At 34.0% G+C, this 24,290-nt stretch overlaps 4 protein-coding genes across 12 annotated transcripts; 2 read left to right on the top strand and 2 right to left on the bottom strand.

Annotated features, from left to right (window-relative positions):
* The first annotated feature begins 950 nt into the window (after positions 1–950).
* LOC105126348 (WAT1-related protein At3g28050-like) lies at positions 951–5,950 on the top strand. Of its 6 annotated transcripts, none has more exons than XM_011027199.1 (8): positions 951–1,006; positions 1,282–1,494; positions 1,590–1,652; positions 1,744–1,857; positions 3,393–3,624; positions 3,717–3,875; positions 4,096–4,584; positions 5,655–5,949. In XM_011027199.1, the coding sequence occupies exons 2-7, from the start codon at positions 1,316–1,318 to the stop codon at positions 4,558–4,560; spliced, it is 1,212 nt and encodes a 403-aa protein (XP_011025501.1). In that variant the 5' UTR covers positions 951–1,006; positions 1,282–1,315; the 3' UTR covers positions 4,561–4,584; positions 5,655–5,949. The 6 variants fall into 6 exon arrangements, with proteins under 6 accessions (XP_011025501.1, XP_011025509.1, XP_011025517.1 ...); XM_011027228.1 differs by lacking the exon at positions 951–1,006 and having other exon boundaries at positions 1,134–1,494; positions 4,096–4,247; positions 4,404–4,584; positions 5,644–5,950; XM_011027222.1 differs by lacking the exon at positions 951–1,006 and having other exon boundaries at positions 1,134–1,494; positions 4,096–4,247; positions 4,404–4,584.
* Positions 5,951–8,982: 3,032 nt separating this feature from the next.
* On the top strand, positions 8,983–12,993 carry LOC105126396 (Protein kinase superfamily protein). Of its 2 annotated transcripts, XM_011027264.1 has the most exons (8): positions 9,131–9,172; positions 9,384–9,637; positions 9,751–9,938; positions 10,207–10,405; positions 10,484–10,647; positions 10,808–10,912; positions 12,068–12,190; positions 12,298–12,993. In XM_011027264.1, the coding sequence occupies exons 2-8, from the start codon at positions 9,568–9,570 to the stop codon at positions 12,532–12,534; spliced, it is 1,086 nt and encodes a 361-aa protein (XP_011025566.1). In that variant the 5' UTR covers positions 9,131–9,172; positions 9,384–9,567; the 3' UTR covers positions 12,535–12,993. The 2 variants fall into 2 exon arrangements, with proteins under 2 accessions (XP_011025559.1, XP_011025566.1); XM_011027257.1 differs by having other exon boundaries at positions 8,983–9,637.
* Positions 10,016–15,327, bottom strand: LOC105126383 (Acyl-CoA N-acyltransferases (NAT) superfamily protein). Of its 3 annotated transcripts, none has more exons than XR_842421.1 (4): positions 14,507–15,327; positions 13,418–13,717; positions 13,077–13,208; positions 10,016–10,371 (listed from the first exon to the last, which is right to left on the bottom strand). XR_842421.1 is itself a non-coding variant. In XM_011027238.1 (3 exons), exons 1-2 carry the CDS (start codon positions 15,211–15,213, stop codon positions 13,432–13,434), a joined length of 993 nt encoding a protein of 330 aa, XP_011025540.1. In that variant the 5' UTR covers positions 15,214–15,327; the 3' UTR covers positions 12,858–13,208; positions 13,418–13,431. The 3 variants fall into 3 exon arrangements, 1 of the variants encoding a protein (XP_011025540.1); XR_842420.1 differs by having other exon boundaries at positions 10,016–10,386; XM_011027238.1 differs by lacking the exon at positions 10,016–10,371 and having other exon boundaries at positions 12,858–13,208.
* A 3,252-nt stretch (positions 15,328–18,579) lies between these two features.
* LOC105126407 (protein ALTERED XYLOGLUCAN 4) lies at positions 18,580–20,552 on the bottom strand. Its single transcript, XM_011027276.1, has 2 exons — positions 20,180–20,552; positions 18,580–20,054 (listed from the first exon to the last, which is right to left on the bottom strand). Exons 1-2 carry the CDS (start codon positions 20,370–20,372, stop codon positions 18,964–18,966), a joined length of 1,284 nt encoding a protein of 427 aa, XP_011025578.1. The 5' UTR covers positions 20,373–20,552; the 3' UTR covers positions 18,580–18,963.
* Positions 20,553–24,290: the final 3,738 nt, after the last annotated feature.

The following is a 24,290-nucleotide window of genomic DNA, read 5'->3' on the forward strand; positions in this document are numbered from 1 at the left end:
TTAATATTTTTTTTCTATTTAGTTATCACACTCTTATAACATGTATTTAAGGTTTGACGGGTTAATCTTGTTTGGTGGGTTAAACAAGTTATTTTAGATTTTTTTTTGTTTTTTTAAGTAGTTTTTTTCTTTCAATTTCATTTTTTAATATTAATTTGATTAAAAATTAAAAATTATAATTTATTTTGTTTACCATTCATTAGATTATTGTGATCTCATAAAGGGATTTTACTATACCCCTCCTTGCAAAGAACTATTAATTGGAATAATGCTTTACTTTATTTTTTTAATTAATTTTTTTAATTTTATTCTTTTTAATTATCATACTTTTATGATACAACTTTGTTAACAAATACATATTCAAGGCCTTAGATCTGGTGTTGTAGTCAAACCCACTAATTCAAGTTTAATATTATTATTAACATAATAAATATTAATTTTAAATCAAGTGTTATAGATAAACTTAATACTCTTAAATATTATTTCATGTAAAGAGATAATACTTTTAAATTTTAATTTTTTTAATAAATTTTATACAAAAAAAAATTAATCCCTAAGACAGCGCGGACGTTACTAGTATATGTATAAAAGTTATCGTACAAAGGGTGATAAGGATCTTAATGGTATATGCTAATGCCATTAAAGCCCTTCATAATTGCCATTAAAGGGCAATTATGTTGCACTAACATTCACTATGGTCATCGTATCCTTCAAACCTTACGCTTAAGGATTTTTATTCTTTTCTATTTTTTTCCCTCAAGAGGCGTCGTGAATGGCTGATGCAGTGTCAGGCCACCAAGAGAGAAGGTCCACAGGAGAAGAAAATTGCCACAAGCACAAAAGTTAACGGTGAACAAATCTTAAGAGAGCGAGTTGACTCGGGGCTCCACCTGTGAGGCCAAGCTCAAGACTAACACCTGGTACTATCAGCTAATGGGTTGCAACGAGAACTGTTTAGTCTCGATCCTCCCTGCTCTACCAATGTCAAATTAGAGAAGCTGAGCAGGTTAGTAAGAATGTATTATCAGGTCGAGCCCATGGAATCTGAACTTTTGAAACTAAGTTGTCAATATTGTAATGATTGTTTTTAATTTTTTTTTAATAAATATATTAATTTTTTTTTAAAATTATTTTAACATCATCACAATTAATTTTAAATAAAAAAATCAAAATCTATCCACACAGACCGAAACGCCAGACGGGGTCCTCGTGATAGGGACAAGGAGGTCCGAACAGCTTGTCTGAATACTGATTCAACGTATGGATTTCATTCATTAATAGTACATCGCTGCAGCTGTCCTGCTGCTAAGTGGAAATGGGTTTGAAAGCAGCAGTTCCATTCGTAGGGATGGTAATGGCAGAGTGTGCACAAGTTGGGCTAATGATTTTAAGCAAAGCAGCCATGTCAGATGGCATGACCAATTTCATCTTTGTCCTTTACTCCAATGCCCTTGCTTCCCTCATTCTTCTCCCTTCTTCTTTCTTCCTTCACAGGTATTCTACTTTTCATTGCATCCCTTGCGCTGTTGTTAAATGAAAGTTGTTTCTCTTTCTTGGGTTTCAAATTCCTTGATTACATAATTTTTCAGATCAGAGAGACCTCCACTCACCTTCCCTATTCTCTGTGGATTCTTCTTGCTTGGTCTATTTGGGTATGCGATTTTAATTTATTTTGATTTTGTTTGATTGAATCTTTATTGCTTTGTTTGGTTTTGATTGGGATGATTTGCTATGTTTGTTCAGCTGGTTGGCTCAGATATTTGGGTATGCGGGGATTAACTTGAGCTCTGCTACACTGGGCACTGCCATGCTCAACCTCATTCCTGGTCTTACTTTCATACTTGCCGTTGCTTTCAGGTTAACCTCTCCTCTTGATTTTGCTTACTCACTGAATTTGTTTTCCATGAATTATGATGAACTTTTAAAGTAGAATTGACGTCCGTATTTCCTTTCTTTTCTATCGGCGAGTATGATATTATCTGGTATTTCATGAAACTAACGGCATTTAAATATTTAATTCAGATGGAAAAAAAGACAGGTCGGTGCATGTTGATACTGTTGATTTTTATAGCTAGTAGATAAAAAATTTCTTATCGGATTTTGGGGGCAGGCAGCATCCAAAGATATCCAACTTATGATTAGTTAAAAGTTAAAGCAGCTCAAATTTTAATTTCCAGTCACTTGGAAAACCTATCAAGAAGGTTCACCAGGTCATATTGGAGCAATCAGAATCCTGTTTTGAGCCTTGAACACAATGCTGGGGAAAGATAAATTCCTCAATCACTGAGAGAACTTTTGGAGAACGTGGCTTCCAAGAGCTATTGACAAACCTGTAGAAGGAATACTATTAGGAGCAATAGCCATGTTGTAGGGCTTGGAAGCTGGAACAATAAATTTTTGAATCATTACCACTACTTCTGATTTTTTCTTCTCTTTTCTTTAAATATGTTCTAGGTTCAATAATAGAAGTTCTAGCTTTTTTTGATTCGGTAATACACACTAGGAGCTAGCATCTGGGGGGCCCTTTCCAGGACAGGTCCTTATTGTTTTCCCTCAGATCCTATTTATATTGGATGGTTATAGATTCATTGTGATTTTTCATCACAAGAAAGCTGGAGTGGGAGATTTTCTCTTAGACATCGTTGGAACTTGCAAACTACTTGCTAATGGCCGGGCTAGTAATGAAGGGTACTTAGATCGTGTCATGGAGGAAGCCTGCAGGTTATTATGGATCTTACTTTAATTAGTGATTCAGCAGAGAGATTCACCTAGCTTGCTTCATATTGTGCATGAGATTATGCCCTGAGTTTTTTCAAAGGTTTTTATTGGTTTTTGCAAAATCATTGTTTTCTAGGGTATTCTCCAAAATAAAAGCAAGCCCTTTTTTGAGGAATCAGTGCTTCTACAAGTTAGAGCAGCTTTCTTAGGTTGGCAATGGAAATATCAACTTCAGTTGGGTTTTCCATTTTACAACTTCTATTCCATCTTTCACTCACCAAAAATTCTCGAAGAATGAAATTATTAAAATTAGACAGAAATTTATCCTTGTACAATTAATTTCCTTTTTATGTTGGCAAAGAACCATTAGGTTGGAGCTTGGCTATTGTCGCTTAACTCTCCATTGCTCACCCTTGACATTGGAATCTGATTTTCTTTTCTTTTCATTCCTTATGTTTTTGCTGTTTTGTTTTTGTTTCCATTTTGTCCAGAATTTCTATTGTCAAAAGGAAAATAAAAACAAAACAAAAGTGCTGCTCTCTAATAGAGCTGAAATACTTGATTAAGACTAGTTGCGAAATTTTTGCAGAGTGGAGATGCTACTGGGAAATAGGATTGAAATAAATTAGCATAAACATTACATGGGTATAAATCTATTTGACTGGTTGTCTCAGGATGGAGAAACTTGACTGGAGGAGCTCCAGTGCCTTAGTTAAATCAACGGGAACAGTAGTATCGGTTGCAGGGGCATTCATTGTCTGTTACTACAAGGGCCCCCCACTTCTGATGGCACCCTCTACTTCGAACTTGCCTCATGAGCTTCTCTCACAGCAGCAAAATTGGATTATTGGAGGACTGCTCCTTGCAGTTGATTGTGTTATGGCTTCTGCATGGCTAATTATACAGGTAATATTTATTAAAAATCTCAAAAGGAAAATGAAAACTAGTTTCAACAGTTACAGAAAAAGAATTTCTAACTAATGTTCTTCATGTTTCAGGCATTGATCCTTAAGAAATATCCAGCAGAGCTTATTGTAGTCTTTTTTTACTGCTTCTCTGTGACCATTCTGTCTACAATAGTTTGTTTGTTTATGGAGAGGGACCCTGGTGCTTGGAGTTTAAAACCTACTGTAAGATGGATTGCTGTTGTGTATTCGGTAAGCAGTGAAAAAATCTTCATATTTTTCATGTAGAAAAAGACATAATAATCTGCTATCTACATGCTTAATCTCTTTTGCACCTACCAATGCAAAACTTTAATATTGTGGATTGGTGTAAGCAATTTTGGTTCTCATTCCTACTTGGCTTCTCTGAATGATGTCTGTTTTTCTTTAACTTGAAAATAATGACTTAAAACTTTAATAAGTTGTAACGCAGGGAGTTTTTGGCTCTGCATTCCAAGTTGGCATTTCTACTTGGTGCCTGCATAAGACAGGACCTGTTTTTGTTGCAATGTTCAAGCCCTTGGGAATTGTCATCGCAGCTGCTGTTAGTACCATCTGCTTAAGGGATACTTTGTATCTTGGAAGGTATATTTTCTTTTTTTGTTTGAAGGTGGTAATAGGTTTGATATTTTATCGTGCTGCCAAGTTAGTTCTATTCCTACCTTGTTATATTATCTTTCTCTCTATAATAAAGAGAAGACACAAGGACCCATCATTTACCATCCTAGTTGAAATATTTAGTTTGGTCGGCGCAACTGTGATTGTCATCGGGTTTTATTCGGTGATGTGGGGAAAAGCCAAAGAAGAAAAGGTGGGAGTGGATGATGGGGTGAGGAGCTTTGAATCAAGCAGCCAAAAGGTCCCACTCCTGCAAAGCCATACAGAAGAAACATGGTAGTTTAGTACAGCAAACAAAAGAAAGGTAATTTCATTTCTCTTTACCTAAAAACCAAAGCCATGCATGAATGCATACACAAAAAAACAACTGCTCGCACCACATTTGATCGACCCTCAAGCCTGTTTTTAAGCACGTTGAAGGCACCCATGTTAAAAGATGCCCTTGCATTATGTTGAAAATTGAGTGGTTCAGGACTTCATTACCTGGCTTCTTTTATCTTTAATTCCTTTCCAATTTCTTATTCAACTGAGTTCGTGGAGTCATTTCCTATGTATCAGTCGTGCTTTTAGCTAACTGAAAGCTTGTTGACTCAAAGTGAATCTCATTACATTCTGAATAGATGGTCATCATTGTCCCATAACTCATGCACCACAGTATAGTAGCATCTGGTTGCTTAATGTGGAATACAGTTTAGGTTTGGATCAGAGCTGCTGGCATTGAACCAGCCAAAAATATTCCTTATATGATCTGGGGTTTAATGGCGTATTTTTCCCCTAAAATATGGATTTGTTAAAATAAGGTCTGGACTACCGATTTGATAGATTAATTTTATGGGTGATCAGTGAGTAAGTAGTTGTATTGTATTAGTTATTCTTTGAGTCTATTTAAAAAAAATAAAAAGATACAACTAGGATTGAGATATTCTTATTATTTTTTGTAGGTCGTGAATTTTATATTTTTTCTTCTGTGTGTTTCTTTCTTTTAAAATGAGCTCAAAAAATAACTAATAGGATGCTACTAGTTATTCCCTAGGCACCACAAAATTTTTCAATTTGATCTATTGTATTTTCAACATATAATTTTTTTGGGAAAATCAGGGCATGTCGTCAAATTTGACCATTGATACTAACTGTTAAAATTTGATCATTAGTCTAAATGTTATAAATAATACCGTTTTGAAGAAATTCAATTTTTTACTGATAAAATAAGTAGAAAATATTTTACCGCTTTTCTTTGTCAATGTGGCGGTATCATTTTCTAGTGTTGTTCTTTATTTCTTCCTTTTTATAATGAGTTGTACAAAGTCATTGCGTGAAAGCTGTGTTTGAATTTACACATGATAACATCTCATGTTTCTTATAGGTCCATAACAGGAGGAAGAAGAAGTCCAGATAAAATAATATGTTAGATGCATAAACACATCAGTTTCTGATAATGTAGAGATGAGAGATATCAGCTTGTGGAATGACCAATGTATGAGCTCAGGAAGGTCAGCCCCTTCTTCAGTGGGATGATTAATGTGGAGGAGGAATAGAGTTGGAACCCAACAGCAATGCACAGGGTAAGCTCACTTCCTAAAAAGGGAAAGAAATTCATCCTCATGAAATATCTGTTGAAAATCTCCACATTTATTGGATTGTTAATTAATAATCATGTATTGTTCTCTCAATTGTATGGGGGAGGGAGTGGGGGTGTTTGGTAGCGGTTTGACTATACTTTTCAAAAATTTTGATTTTTTTCCTGTGTTTTGTGTTTTGATGTGCTGATGTCAAGAATAAATTTAAAAAATATTATTTTAATATATTTTAAAACAAAAAGCATTTTAAAAAACAACTTTTACTGCTGTCCTGCATACGCGCAATGTATGAGACCATACCTTGAGAACCAATAAAATTAAGTATGTATGATATCATGAAGGCAGAATTTGCACGGAGTCATCCACAGGTTGCTCTGGGTTAGAATGGATAGACTTTTCTTTTTCTCCATGTTACGCTTCCTTTGATCTCAGTGTCTAGAAAAGGAATGTCAATCTGAAGAGACGAATACGATCATGACCTGAACCGGATGCAAGGCTATATTGAAATTTTAAGAACTTTCTGATTTCTATTTTATATGGATATTTTCTGTGTCAGGCGCTGAACTTTTCTTATGGGAAATGAAATAAATCTGTAGTTTCTCAGAAGGGAAAGTAGCTCCGGTCGTTCCCATGTTTTTTAAGGAGATAATGGAAGCCATTTTCTATTCAGATATGGCCGAAGGATAATACTTGATAGTTACTGATGACTTGTTAGAAGAGTGGTGAGTTGCAAGAAATGGTGATGTGATTAGGATGACGACGATTGAAACCAGAAACACCTAACAGAACACCGCCGACCCTGAGATCTTTGAGGCTTCAGAATTTGGTCATATGGGCAAGGACAATCACCAAGGCTTAGTTTGTTTTTGTAGTGTAGTTGATCAACACTCACCATTTATTTCTTAATTATCTTAACAAGACTCACCTAATGTAGTAATGTTTGAGATCATTTTATTTCTTACTACATGAGCATGATTTCTTGAAATTCTGAGTTTTTAAACCATTCATCACGCTCAAAATTAGCAATGTTTTACAAAATGACCGCAGCCCATGCTCCTTTCCCCTGTATATTAATGATTTTGATGGATAAAATCGTACTAATTTCCTAATGAGATTTCCTTCCAAGATAAAATAAGGTGGCGATTTTTTTCTAGTTGTATTTTATTAATATTTAGCATTATTCTTTTTCTATTAATCTTATACGTGAACTATAGGTTATATAGATCCAGACCTCATCTTCTACACTATTTGTAGCGAGACTGCAAACAAATGAAATGTATTATCACCATGAATTCACTTATACCAAATTATCAATTTTGAACCCCAATCATCGCTAAAATTCAGAGCTAAAATTCAGACTTTCAAGGCTTAAAATCTAAAAGATAAAATATAAATTTCTGTAATTTACTTAAATTCGAAGAAATGATTTTTGGAACTTTGTTTGCAAGGTGTTTTAGCAGTCTTCTAAGTTAATTTATTGGTCAAAAGGTCATGATTCAAATATTAAGATTTTAAAAAAGAAAGGTGTGTCAATTAACATGATGGATAGTTGATAACGATTATGGGGTGTTTAAGAGTATAATAACGGTTGTTTTTTAAAATATTTTTTTATTTAGAAATGTATCAAAATAATATTTTTATTATTTTTTAAAAATTATTTTTGATATTAACATATTAAAATATCTGAAAACACAAAAAAATAAAAAATTAATTTAAAACAGAAAAAAATAAAATCTTATTTTTTTAAAAATATTTTTAAAACACAAATACAAATATTTTTATATACACATTTTAGCCTAATTAAACAAATCCTTCCCATTCAACCCCAAAGACTAGAGCAAATCGAGAATCTGAAATAGAATATGTGATGTCATGTAGAAAGTTTCCAAAACCCTATAGATTACCCTAAAGAAAACTATAGGCTCGAGGTTGCTTCAAGAAACAATATAATTAATGAGATTTAAGGCTGATGTAAAAACAGATAGATTTTATATACGAGCAATAATATTTTAGGTTTATATATATATATATACTATTTTGGTGAATAATATCTTAAGAAAATTGGTTACCTAAACTCTTCCTGCGATCATTAATATCTGCAATCTGTTTGGTGTGATTACTTCCAGAGGCCAATATTGAAGCCCCATCTAAAATTCTAAAACAAGACTGGTCACCAAGCTTCCGAAAAAAGAAATGATATTTAATGTCATTTTGCTAGATCCAACTTTGTAAGTTTGGGAGAGGTTTTGCTTCTGCTTTTTAATGTTTTTCAAAAGAATTTTTGAATTTAAAAACATTAAATTGATATTTTTATAATGTATATGTAGAATTGTGGTGTGGAGTGCTTTTCAAAATAGTTTTTTATTTAAAAATATATAAAAATAATTTTTTAATATTTAATTCTTAATATTAGTATATCAAAACCATTAAAAAATAAAATATTAATTTGAAATTTTTTCAAGTTTAAAACATTTCCAAAAAGCGCCCTAGAAAAAAAGTAAGAGGGTGCTCTTACACTTTTGAATGAAAATAATTTTTAACATTAATATATTAAAATAATAAAAAAATATAAAAAATAATTTTTTTAAATCATATTATTTTAGAAAATCACAAAACATCATTTCATGGCAAAAACAAACAATTGGTAGCATTGGTCAATGTATTTGCCTTGGTAAACTTCAAATTTGCTCATATAAATTCATCAAAATTCCACTTCTACTCTATAGTTTTATATTTTTCAATTTTATACCAATAATTTTTAATATTTTTCAATATTCCCCATAACTGTTAAACAGCTAACGAAATCTAATTGAAAGGTCACTTTTTTTTCATCGTTGTCTTTACACACACACACACACACACTTAAGAGAAATCGTATTAAAAAAGTGGGCTCGTCATTAAATTGCATTTGGTATTTAACCCTAAAAAATAATATTCAATTTATTTTTCCTACGAGATAACATTGAAAATTATTAAGCTGTAAAGGCAGAGTTGGAATCCTCATCAGTCTGTAAGGATAAATACATAACTCACTCTTGTTGTAATAATGTGTATTTTTTCCCAAGATAAGTTATTTTTAAATCTTATTTCTTAATCCAAAGGTACATTTTGCCGAAAACACCACATTAGCAACCCCGTTTCATTATCTCAGAGTATAAGACGTTATAAGCAATATTCTTCCAAGAATTACAAGCAACATATACTCCGACTCCTAGCTTCAGAAAACGCTCATTCTATGAGGAAGCTCGACTCTGTGGTGAACGGTCCCCTTCTTTGCTTGTACCCCCACTTCTATGTCCACTAAATCATCAGAAGGTAAGTAGGCAATACCCAACTTCTTTCTTTTTCTTGAAGCACATCTCTCCCCCAAAAACCCAGGTTGTTGGATGTTGTAGTTGAGTATTCTCCTAATCTTCCTACACTTGCTCAATACGCACTCATCGGATGATTTTCCTAATAATATTTACACACATTCTAGCAACTAAACCTTATAATTATTCCCACTTTCGCCGTAATTTTTTCGTAGAAACATAGGAGTTCAATTCAAGTCAGGTGAAGTGGATTAATCTCTGGATTGTACATCTGTGACGTCCTGCTTCCTGGGTTGTCATGCAATTTTCATCTCCATTTACTTGTCTGTTTACCATTATACACTTCGATGCATTAATCTTTAATTAAGCAGAGGTTAAATTTACCCAAGGAAGACCGTTATGCCTTTCGGATTAGTCTCAGCATGGAACAAGCGACGGAGAAACAAGTCCCAAGATCACTCGGACCCTTGTACTTCCTCCTACTCTCTTCTTCTTTTGATAACCCCCACAATTTCTCACCCAATTTTGCTAATTTAAAAACAGCAGTTTCATATTTTGAAAATTTGTGCACCCACTTTCCAGGGGTTTATAAACCTGTGGAGTTTTGGCAACTTGAAGATCAAGCAACTCAAACCACAAAGCGAGGCCATGGATCATCGGTTTTTACACTCAAGGAGATGGAAGAGGCAACGTGCTCTTTCAGTGAAAAAAATTTGCTTGGAAAGGGGGGATTTGGCCGGGTTTATAGGGGCATCCTGCGGTCAGGAGAGGTACTTCTTTCTAACAGAATTTTATCATGCTCGAAAAAAAAAAAAGCTTGTGATATGGTTGTTTTTTAACACTAACATGATCGTTCAAATAAAAGTCTGTTATGACAATTAGGCTAAAATTCTGAACTTCCCAAATAGATACATAGCTGACGCATGCAGTTTTAGTTCCCAGCTCTCGGAAACCTTCAGCAAATTTAGTCCCTACAAAGAAAGGTTAAATCCAGTTTTAGAGAAACATACAAACTTGCTTCTCTTCTGTAATCTGAAGGTTGTAGCAATCAAGAAAATGGATCTGCCAACATTCAAAGAAGCTGAAGGGGAAAGGGAGTTTCGTGTAGAAGTTGACATCTTGAGCAGGCTTGAGCACCCAAATCTGGTCTCCTTGATTGGATATTGTGCTGATGGGAAGCACAGGTTTCTGGTGTATGAATATCTGCAAAACGGGAATCTGCAGGATCATTTAAATGGTCAGTTTTTCACTCAAAATCCTATTCTCATTCCCAACTTGTTAATTGCACATCTAGTAATCTGAATCTGAATTCTAGGATTTGGAAAAGCAAAAGTAGATTGGCCCTCGAGGTTAAAAGTGGCACTCGGAGCAGCAAGGGGACTTGCTTATCTACATTCAAGCTCTGATGTTGGCATACCAATTGTCCACAGAGATTTTAAGTCCACCAACATTCTTCTAAATGAAAATTTTGAAGCGAAGGTAACAATTATGAGTCTTTCTAATAATCTCAACTAACCCACAAATGCTTATGTCCCATATTGCCAGGGAGGTTCATAATTACTGCTGATAAAAAAGTTGGTACTTACAAATATCACAATGAAAAGCATATAGTTAAACTTTGTATCCCTATCCTTCACAGATATCTGATTTTGGTCTTGCGAAGTTGATGCCGGAGGGCCAGGAGACATTTGTGACTGCAAGAGTTCTCGGAACATTTGGATATTTTGATCCCGAGTATACATCAGTAAGCACTTCTATTTAATTTCTTGTTTGCATGTCTAAACAGCGATTACTGTTGTTTAACAACAATTTCTATTTCTTTTCATGAATAAACTCTTAATTAAGATATAAGGTTCATGTTGAGCCATCACAATAATACCTGTTTAACGTATTTAGCCATGGCCAGTTTGCAACCTCACTTAAGCATGGTGATTAGACAGGAATGTACTAGGAAGAAATGTTTCTTGATAGCTAAGGAATTATGAGTTCTAACTAGACGAACCTAATTAGCCTTAACTACTCACTTCTTTGATAGACTAGCTTGAGTTGTGCCGCCTTGCAAATAAAATCTAAAGCTCCCAAGAAACACAAGCAAGGAACAAACGAAATTAGCAACCTACAGAACTTGCTAGCTGTTGAAGATACGCGTTATATCTTACAACAAATAAAGAAGGCAGGAAATTTGAACCGGAATTTCCAATAACTTTGCATTAATTGTTAGACTAAGTAATCTCTATCCAAAAATATTGTGCTAAACTATGCATTTAGACAAACTAAAATTTATCCTCACAGCTTTCTTTGGCGTTATTTCTGGTTCATTTGCAACTACAAAGTCAAACGACCTGAAGTTATCAGTTGTGCAAACTCCAAGACAATTACAGTACTTCCTGCAATAATAAAACTCTTGGGTTTGTGACCAAACAGTGCATGTTCTGATGTTCACATTTTGTTTATCAAATAAATACACAAATGCTGAAGATTCTTTCCGGATTCTCTTTCAGGAACATTTGCACGACAAACTCTCTAAACTCAACCTTCCTAGAACCACATTAATCACCACCCAACTTCTACTCTTGAACAGAACATTTTCAATAAAAAGCAGCACGATAAAAAAAATTATCCTTCAGGGCAAGGATCTGAGAATCTCTGACAAACATCAAGCAACAACTAGCTTGATTTTGAACCAACTACAATGAAAACTCATCTTTCTTCATTATCAACTTAACTCAACTTAGTTAGGCACCTAGGCCTTGAAATCCTCGATCCCTAATTAGTTGGAGTCTACGCCTTAGATGAAGTCAGAACTATTGCAGAACAATCTTCAGTCCTGAATAGTACTTTTTGCTGCTTAGCTTGATTTGCAAGTCGGATCTGAGGATTAGCCCGTTTCTTTTGGCAGACGGGGAACCTCACTTTACAAAGTGATGTTTATGCATTTGGAGTGGTTCTTCTTGAGCTCTTAACTGGACGTCGAGCAGTGGACTTAAACCAGGGACCGAGTGATCAAAACCTTGTCCTACAGGTACGACAAATTCATCCCAACAGATTTTCCGCTGTAGTTTCAAGGATAAGAGAAGATTAGCCATGATCATAGCTGAAATACTAATTAAATGATCCTTTACGTTTCAGGTTAGGCATAATTTGAATGATCGGAAGAAACTACGCAAGGTAATTGATCCAAAGCTTAGTCGGGGTTCATACACATTGGAATCTGTAGCCATGTTTGCCAACCTGGCTTCACGCTGCATCCGCATTGAGAGCAGCGAGAGACCCTCCATGGCCGAATGTGTGAAAGAACTCCAGACAACTATTTATATAAATTCAAAACCCATCGGCATGGGGATGACGACTTTCAAAATGGTCTAATAAAACTCCAATGGGGTCAGTATTAAAAGTGTCAGATCAACAATAAAGATCCTCTATTTTTGCTTCATTTGGTTACTAAAACTTGGAAGGTGGCAGACCTATGATTTTAAAAAGTGTAAGCGCACAACAAAGAAAATGATACGTTCTGGAGAAAGGATTCTGGAAATTTAACAACTAAAGCAGAAAAATTTAAGGTGGACCAAAAAACATGAACCATAAAAATTTAGAGAGCAAACAACTGAGAACCTACAATCAGCAAGAAACATTATTTGTATATCTGGTTGTGTCTAGCATCAACATTTCGCTTTAATTATTTTTTCCACTTAATGACAACTTTTGTATATTATGTCATGTTGAAATATGGAGAACACATTCTTCAGCTGATACAAGTTGTAATATGGCAGGTTCCATTGAGATTTCATAAACAAATTTAGAGGCACTGGATTCCTTCTTTTTTTTTCCTTGTTCTTGTTTTACTTCATGTCCCAACTTAATCTTAAACATATTAACATTCTGCCTTTCATATGTTTGATGCAGATTACCTGTAGCACTATAGGTTTCCCCATAAATATGATAAATTACAAGGAGATGCCATACCAACGAATTGAATTCCTGGCCAAAACCAACCAAATTGGATAATCATCACAAGCTGGCCAGACTATACCCTGAAGGACCTGAACCAGTATCCAAATCTTGAATAAGGATAGTGCTGCGGACAATAATTCAAATATAGTAACAACAAGAAGAAAAAGCTTGAAAACAAAGATGTTCATGAGATTGATGAGAAAGTAAAGGACCGATGTAGATTATAAACAAATGCAATTGACATGCAGGGAAGCTGCTTGAAAAATTATGTGTCCAGTCAAGACACTGTCTGATGTACCTCAGAAGCATATGTCATGACTTCAACATATCCAATTGTGAAGATAATTCCGTATCAGAGTCTGGAATATCAGAAGGATTTTTTAAGACTGCAAGTTTCTTGCACATCAAATGTTTGCGCCTCTGCAACATCAACAGGACCCTTATGCTATCGGTTTTAACAATATTGTAACCTGCTTTTGTATACATGTTGAGGGGGGCCAAATCAATCATTCTGCAGTGCAAGTACACGTCTCGCATACTACTCATCTGAGAAATAAGTTCCTCACTTGCCTTCAGAAGATTCCAGCCAATCCCCCTCCTGGAAGTTCAACCCGCACTAAATTAAACCACTCTAGTTCCACACACTGTACTTAGATGCTGCAGGTATTGAAACTGGTCTAGTAGATTAGGGTCATCATGCACAGGTAATTAATTTACCAATAAACATATGAAATTGTAATAAACTGTATTGTGAAGAAGTGCAGATCATGGAAATGTCATGAAGGCATCGGCAAATTCATGCAGTCATAAAACAAGGCACCGCCTATCAAAGGAGCCATAAATCCAAAAATCTTAAACTACACTTTGTGATGCTAGTGTAACAAAGGTTATCCCGTTCTAATTCTCTCAACGGTAATGTTATAATATATTAAAGCATCATCCTCTATCAATTTGATCAAATTTTTGGTGTTGTTTAATTAGTTAGCACGTTACAAAGTTGTGTTTGTGCTATGTCTAAATTATCCTCATAAATCCTCGCCAGCTTAAAAATCCAATCCTCTTCGAATACTCAGATAGCGAAGACTTGGACATGTTGAACCTTCCTTAAGTTATTTTTTGTTCATGAAAGATTTCGGTGATCCTATGGTTTCACAATCACACATTCTCAAACTTAGTTGTAACTAATCAGAACAAAGAACGGTCGATGGTTGAGAGTAAGATGTTTACGGAAGGTTCCCATTAGTCATAAATTAATACGAGACAAAATTCACAAGATTAACAAGAAATGTCTGTTTTCCAAGTAAGAGTATAATTGCCATATTTTCACTACAAATTCCTAGTTCTAAGCACCAAACAAAAAGAAAAAGTAAAAGCAAGAATCAATTACCTACGAAGCGACTGTTTAACAGCCATATTGCAAATGTAAGGAGCATTCTTTGGAGAGGTAGGCGTCGGAGGAGAAGTATTAGCACCCCTTTTGTCAAAACAAACCTCCACAGTCCCTGCCAACTCCAAGAGGTCCTCCTTTTCTTCTCCAGTATTCATCTCTTGTTTCCCTTTATAAAACCCAATAAGCGTAACGGCATGCGGCATTGCAGCTCTCCTTTCTATCAAGTACTGCTTCACCAAGTACCTCAACAAAGATACATAACCAACAGGCAACAACATAGACTCAACAAATGACTCTGCGAGCAATTTAACAGTTATATCCATTTCTTCTGGCTTCATCAGCCTAACACAAATAGACCCAGTTTCTAGTTGTTGATAATATCTGAAATTTTGAAGCGCGTTAAGCTTTTCAATCTCTTCATTGCTCAAGAACCTCCCTGTTTTATATGAATCCTCAAGGTATGAATAGGAGGTAGAAGCACTTGATGTTTCTGTTTCTGTTAATGTCGTCGTCGTCGTCGTTGTTGAGGATGAAGGAGAACATTTTGAGGAGACACGGAATCTAGAGCTGAAATTGAAAGATTTGTGGAGAGAAAGGAAAGGGTGTTGTATATTTGAAGATGAAAGAATTACGGGCAGTCTTTGGGATGGTTGCGAATCTGAGGAGAGAATGAGAGAAACTGAGACTGGGATTGCTGCAGCCATCGATAGATATACAGAAGAACGGTAGTTTGTTCAGTTCTGTTCTGTTCTTTTTCTTTTTCTTTTTTTTCTTTTTCTAATGAGATAAACAACAAGCAATATCATCGCCTTCGATCAAATCCACAAAGTCGAGGAAGATTTTTTTTAATTTCCTTTATTTAAAAAATTATTTGTTTTTGTTATGAGTTATTTTTTAAATTATTTTTTATGTATAAAAAATATTAAATTAATCTTTTTATGTATCTTTTACATGATATTAATATTAAAAATATAAAAAATAAACTAAAATTATATATTTTTAATTAAAAATATTTATAGAAAAAACATGTCACTCTTTTTACTAAATGCACATAAATTATAAGCCGTGGGTTTCTGACAGCAAGCAGCATCATTGCCATCGATCAAATGCAGAAAGGTTCGAGACAAATTGCGGTTATTAATTTTTAAGAAAGAGATTGAGGTAGTGTTTACACACACATCGTGTTTTTTAAAAAATATATATTTTTTATTTTTTTATTTTAATGTCTTGTGCTAAAAATAAATTTTAAAAAAATTATTTTAATATATTTTTAAACAAAAAAAATATTTTAAAAAAATTATTAACAAAATTCAAACAATACGTGGCTCACTTACCGACTAAAATTAGCCTAGAGCCCTATGCTTCTTTGGATCTTTTACTCAAGTCCTTGCCACCTGCAATATCCCTCATGAGTTTCTGTTTACGTGGTAAAAAGAAATTCCATTTGTTTCAATTTCGCCTTCGCATTCTTTCTAAGATAACAGTTCCACCTCCAATCAGCCGCGCTCGTGCATATACTTTATTTTATTTATTTATTTATTTATAATTAAAAGTATTCAGCCCTGTTTACCTGCACCACCATTAATTCTTGAATTTACTGAATATTTTGCAGGCTTAATAAATAAATAAAACACCATAAAAATAATAAATATATATATAAAAAGTCAAATCTCAATATAGAAATAGAAATAGAAAATTCCCTAACAAAACGAATAGGCCACAACCCTAAAACACATCTTTAACAAGAGCTTACAAATATAATTATTCAATTTTATTTAATGATTTTGGATCCTTAATAAATAGCCATATGGGATTTTAAAACCTCTTTTATTAAAATAAAGAGCGACTCCTGTATGTTTTTTAAGGAAAAATATAAAAGAAAAGGAAAACTTTAACTACCTTTTCAATTATAAAATGGAAGGGAAATTGTAACTATTTGTTTCCTCTCTCTTTTTTTACTCTATGTAAACTACAAAATAACTTTTCAAAAGGTTTCTTTTTTTATTGGAGCATCTCATAATTAAAAAGTCACATTATTTAAAAATACTATATTGAAAATTTAGCTCATTCAAATAACTTTCGCCATAAAAAATGCCTTTTACAGAACTTTATACATATCTATATATGTGAAGAACGCAGAATCTATCGTTGACTTTGTGGTCATTATTGTGTACACTTTTCTATGCATTGGAAAAATAATATATATAATTTTTTTTAAAAGGTAACATTTACATATAATTTATGTTATATGTTTTTAAAGCAACATTTATGTACCCTGACTAATATAAATAATTTAATCAAATCGGATTTGATCAATTTAATTGAGTTAAACTGGGTTAAGTAGAAATTTGATTTACCTAGATAGCCACCCATTACCTAATCTGATACTTTTACCATTTGTTTTATTGTATCTTGTTGGTGTATAATTAATTTTAGGGTTAATTTTTTTTTTTCAGTTTGGAATCTTTATGCGGCATTAATTTAAATTTCAAATAAAATTCAATCACTGAAAAAGAGACCTTCTGATTTCCTACGCAATTATTATTGAAATTAACTTTAAAAATAATATTTTAAAAACACCATTTACAATACAAACCCTATTCTGTATATACATGCATACATACATACATATATATATATATATGTATATATATAACCAATATCTATTTACTTCTCTTTTTCTAACCTCCACAATCTCTTCCAACACTCTCCTGGGTTCTCCACGAGAGATCTCTATGTATAAATAGACACTGAAAGTGATGTTTTGTGGGTTATAAGTTGTAGCTCTTGCAATGGCTGTCCGGTTAGCAGTGGACTTCACGTAAAGCTCGCTTTCTTCAATTGTATAATTAACGATGTTGTTTCATATTTTGATTTTCAGTTTCATGAATTTTATTAAATGAAAAGGAGAGCGGAGAGTGATTTGGTGGTACAATGTTTTCAATATTGTTCCTTTGGTTCTCTTATTACAGATTCCACTCAATTTCTTTGATCCTGGAAGCTCACCAGCAGATTCTTTGATATATTGTTCATACCAAAGATGTAATCTTGGGCTTTAATCCTCAGATTCTCTGTGCTGCACAAAACAATCATGGTGTAATGGATCGTCTAAGCATGGCGTACTCCTGTCTGTTATGCGTCTTTAAGGATCTCAGGGCTAGTAGCCGAGGATCCGTGCCACGGCGCTGGTCTTCATGGTTCCTGGTAATTATTTTGGCCATAATCTTTTATTGTTAATCCTGTATTATTCAAATGATCTTTGATGTTTTTATTAGTTATTGCATCGAAGAACTTGAAGCTAATTTGACAACAAATTTAAAACTTTCATTTATAATACATAAACTTCATAATAATATCATCATGTATTAAATTAAATATAGAATATACTGCGGAGGATAAGTAAGAATCTTCAGTTTTGTAGAACCTACCATATCAACATGGGCAGAAGACCTCTTGATTGATAAGTTGTAAATATATTAAAATTACTACTTACTAGTTTTGTTGAATAAAGAATATGATTGAGAATTCATTGATATAACGACGACTGATGGACAATATGATTGAGAATTCATTGATATAATGACGACTGATGGACACCTGTCTGAATTCATAATATATATTACGAGCTATTTGGGAGTATAGTAATAATAAAATACTTTCTATTTAAAAATATATTAAAAAATAAAAAAAATTAACATCAATACATCAAAATAATAATAAAATATAATTTAAAATACATCATTTAAAATACAATCCTGCAACGCCTAAACACCAGCATGGTGCTCTCGTCATGAACAAGCCTGATAAAGAAACTTCGGATCCCTTGCATAGGGTTTTTGAGCTCAAAGAAATGGAACCCCACAAAGATCAAAAGAGAATAGTTTCAATTTTATTTTATTTTATTGCTATGGATAATAATATTTCCTTTTGGTAGACGGCGAGGAGTTGTATGCAAATAAACGTTCGAGGGAATCTGTTTTTGAACAACATCTGCAGTATTGCAACTTGCTTGAACCAGCATTGCCTCTTGCTTTGATCAATTCAATTCACCTAAACAGACCATAATCCTATACCAATAATAAGTAAATTCTTTGAATCTAAGAAATCTCCATACTCTAAAACGAAATGGGTAAAATATAAAAAATTAATTAAGCAGATAATTTAAGTGTTTCTTGAAAAAGTAAAATAAAAAGAAACTTACATTTAAAATTAAAGGGGTTTAGGCAGCATCCGAACCCACACCCAAACAAATTCCTCGGCGGAAGGTTGCAAATTGTTTGGACCATGGCCATGTTCTTACGTTGACATCGTCTTCACATTTTAGCCAGACCTAAGTATAGTCCAAAAGGATCATTGTGGTTGGCACCATTTATGCCATCTTCTTGATCAGTCGAAACCAGCCACCACCCAGATAGATCGAAATTAACATTCTTACACAGTAACCTTGTCATGACTCATTCTTCTCTTCTTGATTCAGAGTCCCATTTCTTTATAACCTCAAGCAATATCTCATTCCAAGTATCTATGGGCCCAGGCAAGCACCAATGCACACAATCATTTTGCACGCGCTCAGTAACGCCATTGGCAAAAGGAAATGGATGCATATATGGACCTGGGTGACCGTCTGGCCTCATTAATGACAAACTGGTAATATCTAGTGCCTCTAATCTGAACTTTTCAAGCTGTGTAGAATTCATTTTTGCTGCTTCTACTTCTTCAACCTCAATTTGTCTCATGTCTGCATCCATTCCTTCAAGTGCTTTCTCTCCCTCCTTGTAAGGCTTGGTTTTTGGACAAGCACCTAACTTATCCCAGTCACCTTCGAAATGGGCAGGAGAAAAGGTAGTCACGAATGCATTAATACCATTGCTATTAGCCCCTTTCCTGTCAATTAGAGCCTTAAGTGTGGTTTTTATAGCCTTCCTCAAGACATCATAAAATCCAATCTCAGTGTGATTAAGACCAGGACAGTAATGACAACCCAGTACTTGATCGCCTTCATAATACACTGCAGGATGTAAGAACCAATGACCAATTGATAACACAATCATGTCAATTCCATTCATATCAGCAGCCCATCTCTCATCAACATGGTCCAAATACAGCTGGTTATGATTGGGACCGGTATTGTATTTTTCCACACCTTTCACGAGAAATGGTGACCAGTAAACTGAGATGTTGATATTGTGAGATTCAAAGTACCACCTACGAAACTTATTGTCTTCACCATCTCGATAAACTAGATTAGGGGCAGAAGCAGAGGATAGCATGCAAAGAAGTGACTCCAATTGGTTTCTAGCCATAGAGTCACCGACAAAAGCTAAATGTTTGTTTCTAAGGAGTTGGAGGAATGTACTGGGTTCAAACCTTGGGAGCTTACAATGCTTTGGTTTCCATCTCCAGTAGAGATAACCCATGTCGGGCCTGCCGTGAGCGATGCAATTCTGTCCTTCCTTGATTGTGCCACAGGCTGAGCCGTTATACAAAGGACCTCTTTTATCACGGACCCATTTACCACTGGTGTAGTCACAAGAAGTTTCCTGTTCTGCAATAAAGAACATAATGAAAAGCCATTGTTAGTGTCGAAGAGCAAAGCAAGATTTTAATAAATTTTTAATTAAGGAAATATTACTCATAGTTTACTTTTGATTTTCAAGTAAATGAGTGTACCTACGAAAGGAGTGGAAGAAGAAACAGAGGAGGAGGAGGTGAGAATGGGAGTGGTGATGTGGTGGAGGGGGTAAGGGTAAAAATACAAGCGAAAGAGAACTAAAGGGATCATAGCATAAAAGGTCCAAGGAATAAGCTTCTTAGCGAGAGAGAAGGGGTGGTGGTGGTGGTGGTCTTTGAATGGGCTGCCCATTCTGAAATGCTGGGGGCAGAGATGGTTTGGCCAAGTGTAGAGAGATAGGGGAGAAGAAGAGAGAGAGAAATTATGCCGTGGTGGTCCGATATGGAGCAATCAAAGTCACGCCGAGAATCTCGTCTCCTTTTCTATTTATATTATGGCTCGACCACCTAATTTTACGAAGCTGTATCTTACTTTTTCTAGCGGTTTAATTTTATGTTTTAAAAATATTTTAAAGTTTTTAATTTTTTTTAAAATTAATATTTTTTTATTTTTAAATTATTTTAATATATTAATGTTAAAAATAATTTTTAAAAAATAAAAAATATTACTTTAATATATTTTTAAACAAATAACACTTTTAACTGCTGGTAGACTCTCAAGCAGCAGACTACGCATCCCCTCTTAGAACAAGTGGTGCTCTCTCTATTACTCCTCTGTGTCACCTTTCTTTTTCTTATTTCTTTTTTATCCTTGTGAATATTACTTGTTACCTTTCTTTAGTAGTTCTAGTATTTGCTGTTCTGATCTATTTTTATCCTTTCTTTTTCCTGATCTATGGACCTTGTGGGTATTTACGGCTATCTGTTCGCCGATTGGTAGATGCCCTGTGCCCTCCTCTCTTCTTTGTATAATTTGTGGGGTTTATTTTTTTCATTTTTTTTCATTTTTAAAGCTTTTAGATTCAAATTTCCAAGTTTATATTGAGTTGAAATATTATGTTTTTGTGGGTGATGTACAGTAAGCTTTAATTAAACCACGTTACTGGTTGTTAGACTATGAGTGCATTCGATCCGGTAAAATAAAATATAATAAAAATAACGAGTAACTTCATCTGTTGCAAAAAATAAAAAAATAAAACAAAATAATGCCCTTCATTTTTAGGAAATTGTGAATTACTTTATTTTAGATTGTGTGGGTAAAATCTCTATGGGGCTTTAACTAAGGTATGAATGTATTGCTTTTCTCTGTATATTTCCGACATGCAGGATGCCAACATGCTGGTCGGAGAGTTAATTTTAAGGAAAAATATTTTACGATTCTAAAATAATTTCTAACTGTTTTTTGTTTAATATTTTTAATCACATAAATTGTAAGAGAATAATAAAAGCATAGTATAAGTTAAGATAACATAAAATTAACATTAATTTGTGTTGTATATAGTAATGTTACATTTTAATAATTAAAAGTAGTTATTCTTTTAACTTTCTGTTTGGCTGGACCAGAGAATGATTTTTATTTCTCAAGAAATAACTAAAGTATAAATGCGAAGCAGATTGCATGAATGAATCAATTGGTTACTTGGATATTACCAACAAAGAAAGAAATAGGTGTGGTTTTGTTTCTTAAAGTATTTTTTATTTACAAATATATTAAAATAATAACTTTTTTATTTTTTAAAATTATTTTTAATATTAGTAATCATTTAAAAATATTAATTTCAAAAAATAAAAAATTAAAGCAAATCATGACCATCATGTGATATCGAGATCCAGCATCGCCAAAATTACAAACATGTTTTCTTTTTAAAAAAAAAATCCTTTATTTGACATGGCTGTGTTTTCTCTCCAAGCGTCCATGTCCACATGACCTTCTCCACGTATTCTTCCATGGATATATATATATATATCTGTGTGTGTGTGACTGTCAGACGATTATGAAGGGCAAGTGGGGGGGAGCTAGGTGTCAATCATGTCTTGAAGCATGCATCCCCCAGCTTTTTTCGAATGCTCTCAGCATACTCATATATTAGTTTTTTCCTCAATAATTTTATGAGCCTGCCAAGTAAAGAATGCAATATAATTTGGAGTTTTGCTTCTTTGACCTTTTGCGTATGGGAGGTCGTTCGCTCGCACGCACGCACTTTGACAAGTTGCCATGAATTTTAAAGGCGTATTGCTAGACCACGATGCTTTCACGATCTGTATTGTTAATTAGACAACGCGAAACGATGAGAATCTGTTTCAGTGGCTCAGGGGAGTGGACCCCTCGTCTTAGGTCTTCTTTGGTGAATATTTATCTGTACTGTTGCGGTGTTGCCGGCGGTAATTTGCCGTTGGAAATATTCGAAAGTAAAGAGAACAGTTTTTCTCCAGCTAATTGCTGCATTGGCTAGGCTGGGGATATTGATTCAGATCCGATCTAGACATCCTGTATGTTATGTGTGGTCGCATCCAGAGAATATATTCCAGAGACTGAACTAACGTCCACGTGGTTCACCGGCGTAGTAGCGAGGGGGTGTAGAAAAAAAATTACAACCGCCCAATTAAACCGTAGAAACCAGTAAAAAATTAATAAAAAAACAGAACCAAGAGAAAAAATCAATTAACCGATTTTCCTTTTTAAAAAAAAAAAACTCTGCTGCCTTTATTTAATGCATGCCTCTTGTTTTGTTTTGGCAGATTTGCCCTTGTTGCAGTTAAGCTGAGATTGTCTCCTATTTTTATCACTAGAACTCTCTGGGTCCATGCTTGCACATTTCACTGAAAATTTGTTGCTGCGGCTTTCTGTTTTTACCTTCTTGTTTTTGTTTGCTGATTCTTGTTTCTTAGTGTAAATGCTAACATTTTTCTTTTTGAAAATACAAAATATTCAAACAAATAATCAACACCTTGTTTAGTAATATAGTACAAAATAACTAAGAGATTAAATTTACAACAAAAAACAAAAATTAAATCTAAATTTGATCAGATTGAATGAACTTAGTTTAAACCGGTTCTCAAATCAGTTTATTTTATTTTAAAAAAAAATATTTTATATTTTAATTAAAATTTTATACCCAACCCGAATCAATCCAATCCGAGTCAATCCGATCATGGATTGAATTAGCCAAGCAAAAAATTTCAAATTGCCAGGTCAGTGGGGTCCTTTTGTTCCCATGATAGATAAAATAATCCCTTGAGTGTGTGGTGAAAATTAAATTACAGGTGATTTTAGAATCTTTGACGTTGGATAAAATGTCGGTATAGATTAAATTGTTGATAAATGGCTAGTGGCTATCGATATTTGCCAATATTCGCATTGCAGCAAATCCCACTATTATTGATAGCAATTCACTATACTGGCCAAAAAAACATGTTTTGGCAAAAAAAAAATGAAAAAAATTGAAAGACTGATTTGAAAATATGCAATGAAAAACTCTAAAATTAATGAGCGAAGATGAAAGAATAAAGAAAAAAAGAATCACCAGAGCAAAACTCGATAGTGTTTTACCACACACGCTATTTAGAAATGGAGACGATGTAGTAAAGATTAAAATATTATTGTGGAAGCCTAAGTTTGATGGTCAAAAAATAATGTGTATGCCATTCAAAAAGCACAAGAACACCCATATGCGTTCACATGAATGACATGCATTAATAAATTTTTTAAAATTAATAAATTTTTTATATATATCTAAATACTAAATTATTTTTAATCAGCTTAATAATATTTTTTTAAAAAAAAGGCTGGAGGAGAATAAAAGAAACCTTAACCCAAAGCAAAGATAATTTCAGTTGCCTGGTGGCTCCAGGAGTAAAATCATCATTTAACTATTTCATTCTGTAGTACGGATAAATCTACGTGTGCAGTAATAAAGGAGCCTTTCTAGTTTCTTTTAATAATTTGTGCCACAGAGCACAGATCACGCGGGAGATTATAACAAAATGAAATCTACAAGAATAAATGTTTTTATAATGTTATGCCTCTACAAGGCTGTAAATAGCAGCGAGCCAGGCGCTGCTTCTTGAGTAACGGACAAACAAGGCATCATGCCGAGACAGACAACGAAGCCAGCTAAGTTGTCGCAAGAGAAATGATGCTGAAGGGGCCATTATATTGCACCCACCATTCATGGTCAGAGGAAGTGAATGGCTATGATGGTGTCGTTCATGTCCAGACGACGGTTCAGCTTTAAATTTTTTAAAAATAGATGAATGAATTAACACAATA

This window comes from Populus euphratica, unplaced genomic scaffold, assembly GCF_000495115.2.
Source record: "Populus euphratica unplaced genomic scaffold, PopEup_1.0 scaffold1.1, whole genome shotgun sequence".
Lineage (NCBI taxonomy): Eukaryota > Viridiplantae > Streptophyta > Magnoliopsida > Malpighiales > Salicaceae > Populus > Populus euphratica.